This window comes from Sphaerodactylus townsendi, linkage group LG05 (assembly GCF_021028975.2).
Source record: "Sphaerodactylus townsendi isolate TG3544 linkage group LG05, MPM_Stown_v2.3, whole genome shotgun sequence".
In the NCBI taxonomy this organism is placed as follows: domain Eukaryota; kingdom Metazoa; phylum Chordata; class Lepidosauria; order Squamata; family Sphaerodactylidae; genus Sphaerodactylus; species Sphaerodactylus townsendi.
This window is the reverse complement of record NC_059429.1, coordinates 122,334,174-122,346,777: the sequence shown is the minus strand read 5'-3', so window position 1 is coordinate 122,346,777 and position 12,604 is coordinate 122,334,174. Positions and strand designations below refer to the sequence as shown.

Sequence of the window (12,604 nt, the reverse complement as noted above, 5' to 3'; positions counted from 1 at the left end):
CTCACCAGTCAAAACTGGCGAAAGGCACTTCTGGCCACACCTGCCATCTGCTTTTCAGCAAGCAATAAACTACATATACGTGCACAACAAAACGTATTCCGATGTGAAATGATAAATGAGCTTTGTACTTCCACTGAGGATTTCTGAAAGGCAGTACAGTAAAATACAAGGTATCTTGATGATACTCCAAGGCACCTGGGCAACCAAGGATATGTCAAGACCTATAGCAGCCTGTTTCCAAAAGTTTTTTTTTTCAACTTTTACCACAGTCTAGCTTTATTAATTGACAAGGATCACCCATGCCAAAAAAGAGCCATTCAGGTGGGGGCAGGCTAGATTCTCATCAGATGCAATCATCTGAGTGATTAACAGTCTTGAAGCAAGACTACTGCAACATTCATTATGGTTACTATTATTCATTTCCATGAGAAAAAGTAAAGCTCCCGAGGATACACTATTAAGTGGAGGGCAAACCTTCCTCCAGCTCCTCCAAATGAGATCCACACTGATCCTACAAGATACACGCCCAGAGGAGATACAAGCACAGCATTTCTCAGGGGCATTGCCATTTATACACCCCGCACATGCCTCCACACTGTCAGCCTCGCTGCTAGAACTGATAAGACACAGGCATAATGCTGGCAGGGGATGATGGGAACTGTAGTCCATAACATCTGGAGGGCCGCAAGTTTGACACTTGTGCGATAAGGAATCAGGAACAGTTAAAAGCAGGGGTCAAATGTCCCGGGATGCGGCCCTTTAGTCACACAGGGGGCAGAAAATCGCCCCCCACACATCTCCTTCCCCCCAGGTCCATACACTGACTTCAAAACCTGGTGCCAAAAAATGTTGTTTGGTCATGGTGGGGGAGGACGGCTGCCTGGGGGGGGGGGACGGGGGGGGCTCAGATTTTCCACCGAACTACATTTTCCCTAGATATGCTTCTGGGTAAAAGTACAACCCAGTTCCACCTCAGCACCTTAACAAATCAAATAGATCAACCAATGCATGAACTTTCACATGGGCAGCCATGTTAGTTCATACTGGCAGAAGAAAATTTGAGTACTGACTCCAACTGGTGCTTCTGGACAACACCCCCTTTTCTGATTTGGGTATAAGGGTGGCTGGATGTTCGTTCTCCTTTATGGCTGACCAAGTATGCTTTAACTCCCACACAACTAAATGCTATAGTATGGACGACGTGCATAATAGCATGTTTTATTTTTGACACTGCATGTTTTTTTAGAGTCCTGCACATGTACAGAACAGCAATACAACATTATACCCATACTGCAGAGAGGTAGCCAAGGTAAGATGCACGCTGAGAACTTCCTGGCCAACAGCTCACAACCTTACTGTGCTGTACCAGTTGTGTTTCGGAGGATGGATCTTTCCTAAAGCTCTGCTACCAAAAACAAAACACTTACTTTTTTCACACATTTTTTTCCTTCTTTGCACTTTTTCTCCGAAGAAGCTTTTAAAAAGAAAGATTTCAAACGTTTGACTTTTTTCAACTAAGTGTTGCAATTGGCACAGGTAACCTTTTAACCAAATTTCCTTCAACGCTGTTAACTATTAAACTTGTTCATTAGTTGGGAAACCCAATTCTTACAGTTTGTTAATATAGTCATTATAGTGGGACACAGCACAGTTTGCTTGAGAACAATAGGTTGTGTTCTGCGTATTCCATCCCTCTATTATAAGAGGCTCATCCACTGATACCAAAGTATCTCATACTGACAAAACACGCCAGTCAAACAGGCTCCAATAGATCAGAATGTATATATTCAACCTAAGGCGTATTCTAGGCTAAAATCTCAAGCGTAACTACTTCAAAAAGTGAACTCCTATGAGCATTACCCAAAATTCATTTCAGGTAAAAGGCAAAGAATGGAACAAATTCTTTACAGAAACACTCATACTGCCTGGGGAAAAAATTTTTTACAAACCACATGGATCTGAAGTGATCCTGTTTCGATAGTGAGTACCCAGCCTATTTTTCTTGTAAAACAGGAGCAAAATGAAACATTTGTGTTTATTTTTTTTTATCCTGCTTTTTCTTCCCCAGCTGGCATTTAAAGCAGTTTACAACATCGTTCTCCTCTTCTCCACTCTCTTACAACAACAACAACCCTGTGAGACAGGTCAAGGTAAATGTCTACGACAGGCCCAAAGTCACCCACCCAGCCTCCACGGTATAAGTGGATCCCAGGATCCTATTCCAGCTCTACCTACTAGGCCATGCTGGCTCTCCAGTATGATTATGAAGTGACTGAATCAATGTTAGCTTATAAACCAGTGATGGCGAACCTTTTTGAGACCGAGTGCCCAAATTGCAACTCAAACCCCAGTTAATTATCACAAAGTGCCAACCTGGCAATTTAACCTGAATGCTGAGGTTTAGTTTAGAAAAAAAACGGTTGGTTCCCCTTCTTCCACTTCCACCTGCTTGAACAGGGGGGCAGCCCTGCTCTAGCCTCCAGCAAAGTCTCCACTCAAGACCAATACTCCCCAGGCGTCTCCAGCATCTCTGCTCCTCTGCTGCCTACAGGCAGCAGCCACCGAGCACACAGGCACCAGGCCCACCCACGTGTGTGCATCGCCATGCTCAGCGCCCAGGCCAGCCTAGATGTACGGAGTGGGGGGTGCGATTTTCCGCTTCCCGCCACATGACAAATCCTGGTGCGCAGGCTCCACAGAGAAGGCTCGAATACCTCTGGCACCCGTGCCATAGGTTCGCCATCACCGTTATAAACAAACACTCCAACTCTCTATTATTGCGCATATTGCGAGCCAGTGTGGTGTGGTGGTTACTTCTGGATTAGGCTCGGGACAACGTGGGTTCAAATTGCCAACTGGGCATAAAACGACTGAGTTGCCTTAAGCCAATAATGCTTCTTTTGAGCCATCCTATCTCACAGGGTTTCTGCAAGAATAAAATGGAGGAAGAAGAGAGCCAAGAATGTACTCTGTGCTCCTAAGAGATCAGGCAGGATAAAAATATAGCAAGAGAGATAATTCTTCAGTGCATGTAACAACATCATCAAATTGGACCTGTTGTAAGTTACACTGTGCCTACCACCATCTTGCTACTTGCTACCCAGTGTTAAATGCACTGGGACACCTGAGCAGCCTAAAAAAAAAGAGGTAACTTCTTAGCCATGGTGTGATTTACTTATGTGTCGGAGAGGGGCAAACTGTGATCCAGAAGTGTCCCTTAAGCACCCAAGAGCTGATGCTCACTCAGTGTCTTGTTTTTTAAGCACCAGATAATGCACATGACACCCCCTCCCCCTTTCTGGTTGTATCACTAAAGACTTCTGCAGTTCCCTGCACTTTCAAGAGACTTTTGCTACGTAGCAGTTTCTCTTCGAGAAACCAGAGGCAAAGCATTCTTGAATGCACAGAATGAGCTCAGGGTATTTTAGGTGCTACAAAAAAGGATTTGGGGGCATAATTATGGAAGTTAAATAAGGAAGTTGCCTTTTGGAGGAGAGGAAGCATTTTGCCTTGAAATTCTAAGGATTAGAGATGTTGCTGAACATTAGGACGCATGTAGTGCCTCTTTAAAGTAAGATGTATTGACTATACTGCTAATTTTAACAAGTTACAACCTTACATTTGATAGCATCCTACCATTCAGCTCAGCCAAGGGAGGTGCATTCTACTGGCAGAAATCACATCTCATCAATGCATGAGGCTTCTCCGTTGGCAGAACACACCTTGAGCTGACAGAACATGAATGCTCATACTTGAGTGGACTGACAGTACACAACCCAATAAGCCTGGCTTATTGGGAGAGGGGGAGAACTTCATTCATAGTCTGACTCCAATTACACTTTTGTCTAAATAACCAAAACAGGAACTTCCAGTTACTTAAAGATGTAGCCAGGTTGTTACAAATCCTATTCACGTAACCTACTAAACCAAACTAACAAGATAGGTGTTCAAGGTACTTTGCCCATCAAGAGTCAAAAAAGTAAAACAGAATGGAACAAAAACCCTTGTTAATGTAATTTACATCTGTACTGCAGAAATCAAATAGGAATCAAATGCCACTCAGTGGCACAAGAACATCATATTCTCACTATAATGCTGGCTGGTTGCATTTTACCCTTTCGCAAGACAAAACGCTGAAAGCAGCACAGATCAAAACGTGCTACAGCAGAAGTTAATTGTCAGCCATGTTGTAGGAGGAGCTGCAGTGAGACCGTCCATCTTCATCCAGCGTGACATGAGATTCTTTGAGGGCATCTACTAATTACAGTTTCCCTTACATACTGGTGAAGTCTAACTCCCATAAGCCAGGTAATAAGCAAAACACTACCCCAACCCAAAATTTCAATGAATCCCACCAGTGGACATATCCAATTTCTCTCGAACTCACACAGTTGACACAATACATTAAGAAATAAAATCAACAGCAAATGAAAGCTTCCAATAGTGCAATTAAAGAATAAGAATGCACTTACTCTGCATTAAATCCGTTCACGTGCAAGATCCGCATCTGCTTGACAATTGTGCTTTTACCAGATTCCCCAGCACCTACAAAAATGAAAATGAATCAGTTTTAGAAGGAAGTAAGGGAGATCTACAGGCATGTGAGTCGCTTCTATTCAAGAGGCAGAATCCAGAAACCTCAGTTATTCACAGCAAGATTGAAAACTGAAAGGGGGAAAAAAAGTAGTAATTGCCACTGGAAACTGCAGCCATAGCTAAAAATAAACGTCCAGCTGAAGTCATGTGTCAGAGCTGAACCCAGGAATATTTCACTATCCATCCTTATCCCCCCCCCACCACCACCACCACCTATATCAAAACAAGCAGAACAAGACATTGAGGAAGCGGCAAGGAGAGGAGAAAGGAAGGTCTCTATTGTCCCAAATTATCACTATTTCAGAGGGGAGAAGCAAATTTAATAATCACCACAGAAGCACTTGCCAGTCAAGTCTGCAAACCCTTCACATCTTTACTCGTACTGTAGCCCCACTGCACTCACTGAAACAGAGGGCATGCATGCAGTCATTACCATTTGGTAACAGAAAACCCCTTCAACCATTCCGCTAGACTGTGGCATTAAAGCCTCCTTCTGATCTCGGCCTGCTGAATGCAGTTTCCCATCACTTCCACATGCTCTACACCCCCACGCGCAGAGTCTCCTCCAAAGCATAGCAGGTCTGCATTTTGAAAACGGCCTCTTGCTCACCCCATGAGAAAACGTCTTTCATTCTGCTTCCTACAAGCCACCCTCTTTCCCTTTCTCCCACTCAACACTACAAGAAAGTCCCTTTTCTCCCCATCTAGGCAGCACATTGCACCCACTCAGTCTGCACAGCGTATGACTTGAGCCACAAAATCCAACTGAGACATTCAAGCACTCCGGCAGTCAATGGTTTTCCTCTATTTCTAAACAGAAGCCGACTTTTCTTCTTCTTTTGCAAGAATGCAAGCCCTGCCTTGGTGATACAGACATTGCTCTAGCATTGTCTGACAGCCCATCTTCCTAAACAACACAGGAGGAAAAGGAGCCAGGCTTTCCCCAACACTCGCTGACAAGCCTCCATTTTGAGTCTCACACACAAAACTAAATATTGGCAGCTATATGTCAAAATACATTCTTTGCGACGGAAGCCTCTCTTTTAGTGCCCTTCATTTACACACCTATCCAATTCCTGTTCGTTCAATAGGCTAACATCATTCAACCGGCTTCTGGTGCACAAAGCCAATAACCTTAACTTCCAAAATATAAGAATCCCCTAACTCCCAACTAACCTTCTTTTCCCCAATACTGGTGAAAAACAGGTTCAGCAGATTTTTTTCCAGCGCAGACAAAGCAATTGCTCAAAGAATTCACCATTTATAAGAGCAATAATATGTCAGCAACAATTTTAAAAATCCATCCCATCAAGCAATAAGAAAGCTGATCAAAAGCAACGGAATTCCACGCAGAATATGTAGTATGATATTCTATCACAGGACAGAGGGAGTCCCAACGACCTACAGAGAAAAAGTAGGCACAAGACTAATTTAATTTCAAACCTAACTCTGAAATTCCTAATGTCTCTGTCTACAATGTTTCTGTTTTCTTCTCTTATATTTCCATTCCTCCATATCAGTACAAGGCACAAAGTATTCGTCATTGGTATGTCAATCAATGATTGTTTAAACCAAAGCTGAATATAGTCTTGTGAACAAGCATATTAGTTGAAGGGTGTTCTTTCTGTTACGTAAATATTTCGCCCTCAGCGCCTTCTACAACAGCAGCTGCAATAATATTATTAAGCACTTTTCAGTGTGCACTTGCACCTTTTAGTCGTGTGAAGTACTACACAATTCAAAGAGAATGCATATTTCTTGTTGTTAAACTACGTGCCTCAACAATTGCATTTAACTATAATTTTAAACAACCACATCTGGACCAGCAGTATTTAACAACCCAAAAGGAGGCCATATTTTAATTATGAAGGTACATTTTCTAAAAGTTTTCCTAATAACAGGTGTTTAAAAAAATATGTTTAAACGCCTGTAAACTCTACGTATTTAAGTTGCTATGCTAACTTACATCTGTCTTAAACATAGTTGCACGGAAGCGATTCCCAGCTAATTTAAATGGAATATTTCCAAGTATGCATACTGGAGATCGCAGCCTCTGTGATACTTTCATAGTACTTCACTGGGTAAGTCATTTAAGTCAGACAATGCCCCCCAAATCAGGCTTAAAAGGATTTGCTATTTGGTCCCTCACAAATCCTTTAATGCAGAAAACATTGCTGGTTTCAGCGCTACACATCTATACCCTTCCCCCAGTTAATTTAAACATTCTTGCTCCAGTATTCCCACAGCACATCCTAGAGCAGTGGTTCTCAACCTGGGGGCCTTGGCAGGGACTTCTTCGGGGTCGGGTGATCCATCCCTTCCCAGGGTCGTGCTTTAAGACTCTCTTGCATCCGGTAAGTTCTCCATCTGTAAAATGGATAAATGTTAGGGTTGGGGGGGTCACCACAACATGAGGAACTGTATTAAAGGAATTCGCTGGTACATTAGGAAGGTCCTAGAGAACCACTGTCCTAGAGGTTTTCAAAGATCATTTTCACTATTCCAACCAGTACCAGGTATACGGTATGTCAGATAAAGCCCTAGCTTCGTCCCTTTCCGCAAGATTATCAGTGCACCCATAAGCAATATTCCAGCACCATCAAATGCCTCTTAGATTTAATTTCAGAAAATAAAACAAGCTTTTTGAAGGGTTTTTTTTCTGTTAGCTTGACACTTTCAGAAAGCACTGACCACATCTGCTGAAAATACCCCCAAACAGGCCAGCATTTGATATTAAAAGCTATATGGGGCTAAATGCAGCCCAGTGCCCGGAAACACTCCTTCCCTCAAGCCCTATGCTGCTAACGGCAGTGACCATAAAAATGACACAAGGAAGAAAGCAAAAATTCTATCACAGTATTTAAAAGAAGCCTTTCTTTCCCATTTCTTCAGAGGCCTCCTCGTTTTCCTTCCTGTTTCAACTCCCTTTCCCCGTAAGCCCTCCAGAAGTGTCATCTCCTTATCAGTATATTAAGAATATGTCCCATTAACACCCCCCCCCCATACACACACATAGTTGTGCACCACAACCCCCCTCTACACACAACACACTTCCGGCAATGACTGAGGTGTTTGGTGTTCAGGTGCCATAGGGGAGCACGATAAGGGGTGGGGGACACCTAGCTTTTCAGCATCTCCCATCAGTCAATAATATCCACTTCAGCCCCCACCAAACACCTGCAAGTAGCAAACACCTATTCTAAACATCTCACTACCTTCCCCCCACTCCTCCCCTTATTACTGCAGGCCCTGAAAATATACTCCTTTCAATGACAACAGCCCATCTCCTCAACTTATTTCCTCTCTTCTCATCTGACAGACAGCCACCCTCACCCCATAGAAGTGTCAGAATACCCTACAAATCTCTTTGACTAGTTTTGCATGGAATAAATTACTGGGGGCCAAAAGAAGAGAGGCAACCTTTTATGTGTGATTTGGGGGGGGGGGGCGCTAAACTGAAGGGGCCAAATGGTCAGAGATTATCTGCAACCTTTTTTAAAAAAACACTACACTGGGGGAAAGAGAGAGAAGGTGGCAATAACTTTGATAACCACTGAGAGGTTTCTTTGCACCAAGCGATCCCTTAAAGGGAAAGGGGCTGTCAAAAATCCGAGCAGGGGACCGACTATGACACAGAAAGGGCACAGCCCTATAATTCACCGCCCCCCACTGTGTAATTGGGCCCTACAAACCATCGTCGTCCCCCCCGCCCGCCCCACAAACGCACACCCACCTCATTGTGAAAGCTGTGGGAACCAGGGCCCGAGGCTCACCCTTTTTTTTCTCCCCACCCCCAAGGCCTTTGCTCATGACTCTCACCACCGCCGGCCCCAACCCCGCCAAGCCCCCAAAGGTCCCCTGCCCTTCTCCCCTGCGCCCCCACCTCGCGAGCCTCCCCGTCCCACCCCAAAGCCTGCGCCCCATTTTGGAGGAAGAGGACGGAGGCAGGGCGCGCAGGGCCCCACCTCTCCTCGGGCCCAGGCGCCGGCCCGGGCCCCGTTATTGCCGCCGCCAACCCCACCCTGCCTCTCTCTCTCCTCCGTTACTCGGGTCCGGGGAAAGGACGGGCAGCGGGGGGGGAGAAGGGGGGAACACCACACACCGTCCATTTTGCTATTGCAACCCCAACACCTCCCCCCCCCCCCGGTCCCTTACCCAGCAAGAGGAGCCGGTGCGTGGCCCTATAGACCTGCTTGTCCTTCTGCAGCTGCTTCTCGATTTTCTTGTTGGCCTCCCGCTGCGCCTTCTCCTCGTTGCGCTGATCCTCAGTCTTGCTGTTCCCCAAACAGCCCATCTTGGGGGGTGGGGGGGCTGGGAGGAGGGGAAGGAGAAGGGGGAGAAGCAAGCAGCAACCGGGGCTTGTTGCAAAAAAAAAAGGGGGGGCTGTTTTTTGCTCTCTCTTTCCCTCCCCCACTTTGGAAAAAATATATATATATATTTTTACGCCCAGCTGCCGCTTGCTAAAGGCATGGAGAGGGCTGAGCCACGGCTGGGGGTGGGGAGGGGGGGGGGAGAAGAGCGATGACTTTGCTCCTGCTCAACCCCAGGCCTCCACCTCCGTCTCTCTCCCCTCCACCTCGACCAGAGATCCCTCTTCTCACAATGCAGATCCTCTTTTCTTTAAAAAAAAAAAAAAAGGAAAATAGAAATAGAAAAGGGGGTGGGGGGAGTGGGGAGGGTGGGGGTGGGTTGGCAGCCACCAAAAAAAGGGGGGAGGGAAAAAAATCTCCGCAGGACCACGGGCTTTTCCCCCCCTTAAAGTCTCCCTCTTCCTCTCCCCCCTGGCAGCACAAAACCCTGCAAAGGAAAAAAAAAAAGCCAACCCCGTGTGTATTTTTATATCCAACGACGGTGGGGGGGAATAAAGAGACGTCGCAGCCTCGGCTCTTTTTTTTTTTCTTCCTTCCTCTCTCTTCCCGTCTCGCCGTATTTAATGAGAAGAAAAAAAAATCCTCTTTTCCCGACCCGAAGCAGAGAAACCTCCCCAGATCCGGGGCGCACGGAGGCTCTCGCAACGTCTCTTCCGTGCTTTCGCCCCCCACCCAGCAGCCACCCCTGGCAGCAGCGGCGCGCGCGCACCGCCTCGCCAAAAAAGGGCGCAGCGCCCAAAAGGGGGCCAAGCCGAGCCTGGCCGGGAAGACGCGTCCCCGCTTTCCTCGCTGGGCTGGGCGGCTCGGCCTCCTGCTCTCGCTCTCCGCCGGCGGCTTGTTTATCTGCCTCTTCCTCCCCACGCAGGGTTGATCGGGATCCAAGCCCCGTCCTTTCTTTTTTTTTTTGCTCCCTTCCTCCTCCTCCTCCTTGCCTTCCTGGCTTTTTCACATTCGGTTTCCAGGAGCGCTTTGGAAATCTTTGGCTGCCCCGGCAAACACGGGGAGCAAAAAGGGGGGTTAAAAGGGAGGATCGGGAGGCGAGGGAGGAGGGCACGTTGGCTCTGCTCCCTCCCAAAACAAAAACACCCCCCTTCCCCCCCCCCACAAATAAAAACCCCGAGCCTTGTGAGCGGCTGCCTTGCTTCCCCCTCCCCTATTCCGCGTCTCCTTCTCCCCCTTGCATGTCTTCCTCGCTTTATTATTATTATTAATTTTTTTTAATATTGAGATCTGGAGGGAGCTGGGGTGGGGCAAGCGGCTCACACTGAACCATGGGAACTCAGCCGTTCACGTGATTCCCCAAACGTCAGGACTGGAGGCGCCCTCTTCAAACACCCACAGGGAGAGGAAGCCGAGAAGGGCGCAAGGCGGCGGCTCAACACGTTGGATCGCTTGCGCCTGCCTCCGCGCCGCGCCGCGCCACGCCCGGGGGGCAAGGGGGAGGGGTTGGGTTTTTTTGCCTTTTTTTTCTATTTTGGCCCGAGTTGCGAAGAGTTTTTTTTTTCCCCCGCTGGGCGGATTTTGCATGCCCTTGCTGCGCAAAAACCTTGCATAATTTTTGCAGGGCGACTTGCGTGTGCGTAATGGTCCCGTTGTTGAGCGTTATTGAGACTTGGGTAGAGTCTTTTCTTTTGTAAGAGAGCTAGAGAAAGAGCAAAGCAAGCTGTCAGGTTGCCTGCATTAAAAAAAAAAACAAGACTATAAAGGCTGGCTTTAAATATAGGGCGCCTGGGAGCGGGAGGTGCGCCAACCTTGTGACTCTTAAGCGCCGGTGGGGCTGCGGGGCAATTAGAGCAAATGAACGCAAAGTAATTAATAAAGAAAGGAGAGGGAGCAAGTCCCCAGTGGGTCGTCTTGGGGACCGGATGAAGAAACTGGTGTGGGAAAAAAGAGACCTGTGGTCAGAAACCTGCAGTTTCTAGAAAGGGAAAAAAGAAGAAAGCTTATTCCTCCCTTGGATAGTTTGTTGCTTGCTTGTTCTCTGGCTCACTCCGCACATGCAGAATAATGCACTTTCAAACTGCTTTCAGTGCTCTTTGAAGCTGTGCGGAATGGCAAAATCCACTTGCAAACAGTTTTGAAAGGAGGTAGGTTTGAAAAACGCATTATTTCCTTTTGACTATGCTGAAGGGGCCTCTGATTCTTTAATCCTAATCCTATTGTATCTTCACGTACCGTCTCGATTGCAAGGCTTTCTATTCATTAGTGCTTCTTGAGTCTGAAGGGAGCAAGGTGGCCCATAAAGCTCTTATACCTTAAAAAAAATTATGCTCCCCCTTTCTCCTCAGACTCAAGGTGGGTTATGGAATAAAAAGCCCTGCAACTGAACGTTATGAATATATATATATATCTGAAGAGAAAAGTGGACTCTATATATATAACTGCATGTTATGAATATATATTTCTGAATATATAGTCCACTTTTCTCTTCAGACTCAAGGTGGGCTTAGGGATAGAAAGCCCTACAATTGGACACTGTGAAAAGTGCAATAGGATTGGGGTTAGAGAAACTCTTACTAAAAATGTGGTTAGACAAAGTAGTAGAATTAACAAAAATAGATAAACTAACAGGGTTTTTGAAATATCAAGATAATGGACACATTTGATAATGAATGGAGACTTTGATTAGGTATCTACAAAGATAAGAGTAAAGCGATAGGATCATCTGCAAGTTTGGTATAGGGAGAGATTATATATTTCATTTTGGTCAAGATAGTTAATATAGAATTGATTATCAGAATTATTGCTAAGCAATCTAATAATTTTTTAATTACTATAACAAGTTAGGTGTTATCGCAGGAAAGAATAGTTGTAAGTAAATAAGGGAACTCTAGAACAGTGGGAAGTTAAGAAGATGGCAATGGGATAACTATGGTAATTGATTAATACTGATTTAATTTTAAGAACTGGATAAGATACAATATTTGTTGTAGATTCTTATATATATATGTTTTGTTGGAAACGTAATGAAAATGGGATAGATCTTGCACAGGTGAGAAAATCTTCAGCAAGTAGCAATGCTTGGTGGTGAACATTTTTGTATGATATTTGTCAGGCACAGGTGAGCACCACTTGTAAGTCCCGAAAATTCCTGGCAAGTAAAAACTAGCACAGTGGTTCCTAATGTGGTACAGGTTAAGTAATTTTTAGAAAATGAGCAAGGCTTCTGATGGGCCACTAAACATTTGGTTGGCTGTGCAAACTTTTAAAAACACTGCTTTGGCAGTGGCTGTTACCACAGCGCAACAACGGTTACTACAGCACAACCTGTAGTGGCTAGGTCCATTTCCTGAGGTGGCCATTTTGTCAGAATTCCAAAAGTATCCACAGGCTGAAAAAGGTTGGGGCCCTCTGAACTGGTATTTGGCTGGGAAGGGAGAGAGTTTGTCTTAACCCTCTCCCCAGTGTGCCGGTTTTCTCCTCGTAGAAAGTTGTTTTAAAACGGGGGGCGGGGGGAGCAATTTTATCAACAAGAGCACCCTTTACATCGCAACACTAATTAAATTGCTGCAATTGGAGGCACTGTTTATAATAAAAGCAAAACTTCCTTTCCACCCAGGACACTGAGGGCCCTCACATACAGATATCCTCACAGGGCACTGCAACTGAGTCTCCCCCAAGATACATACCATAGGCAA

At 45.7% G+C, this 12,604-nt stretch overlaps 1 protein-coding gene across 5 annotated transcripts in view; it reads right to left on the bottom strand.

Moving 5' to 3' along the window:
• The window catches only part of GNAS (GNAS complex locus), a 250,708-nt gene that overhangs the window by 143,441 nt on the left and 94,663 nt on the right, over positions 1–12,604 (bottom strand). For 3 of the 5 annotated variants that reach the window (XM_048496273.1, XM_048496275.1, XM_048496276.1), the window contains exon 2: positions 4,473–4,545. In XM_048496273.1, coding sequence (XP_048352230.1) covers positions 4,473–4,545 — 73 coding nt within the window. Of the gene's footprint in view, positions 1–4,472; positions 4,546–8,751; positions 10,256–12,604 lie in introns of those variants that run through there. The other 2 variants (XM_048496274.1, XM_048496278.1) reach the window with 2 other exon arrangements.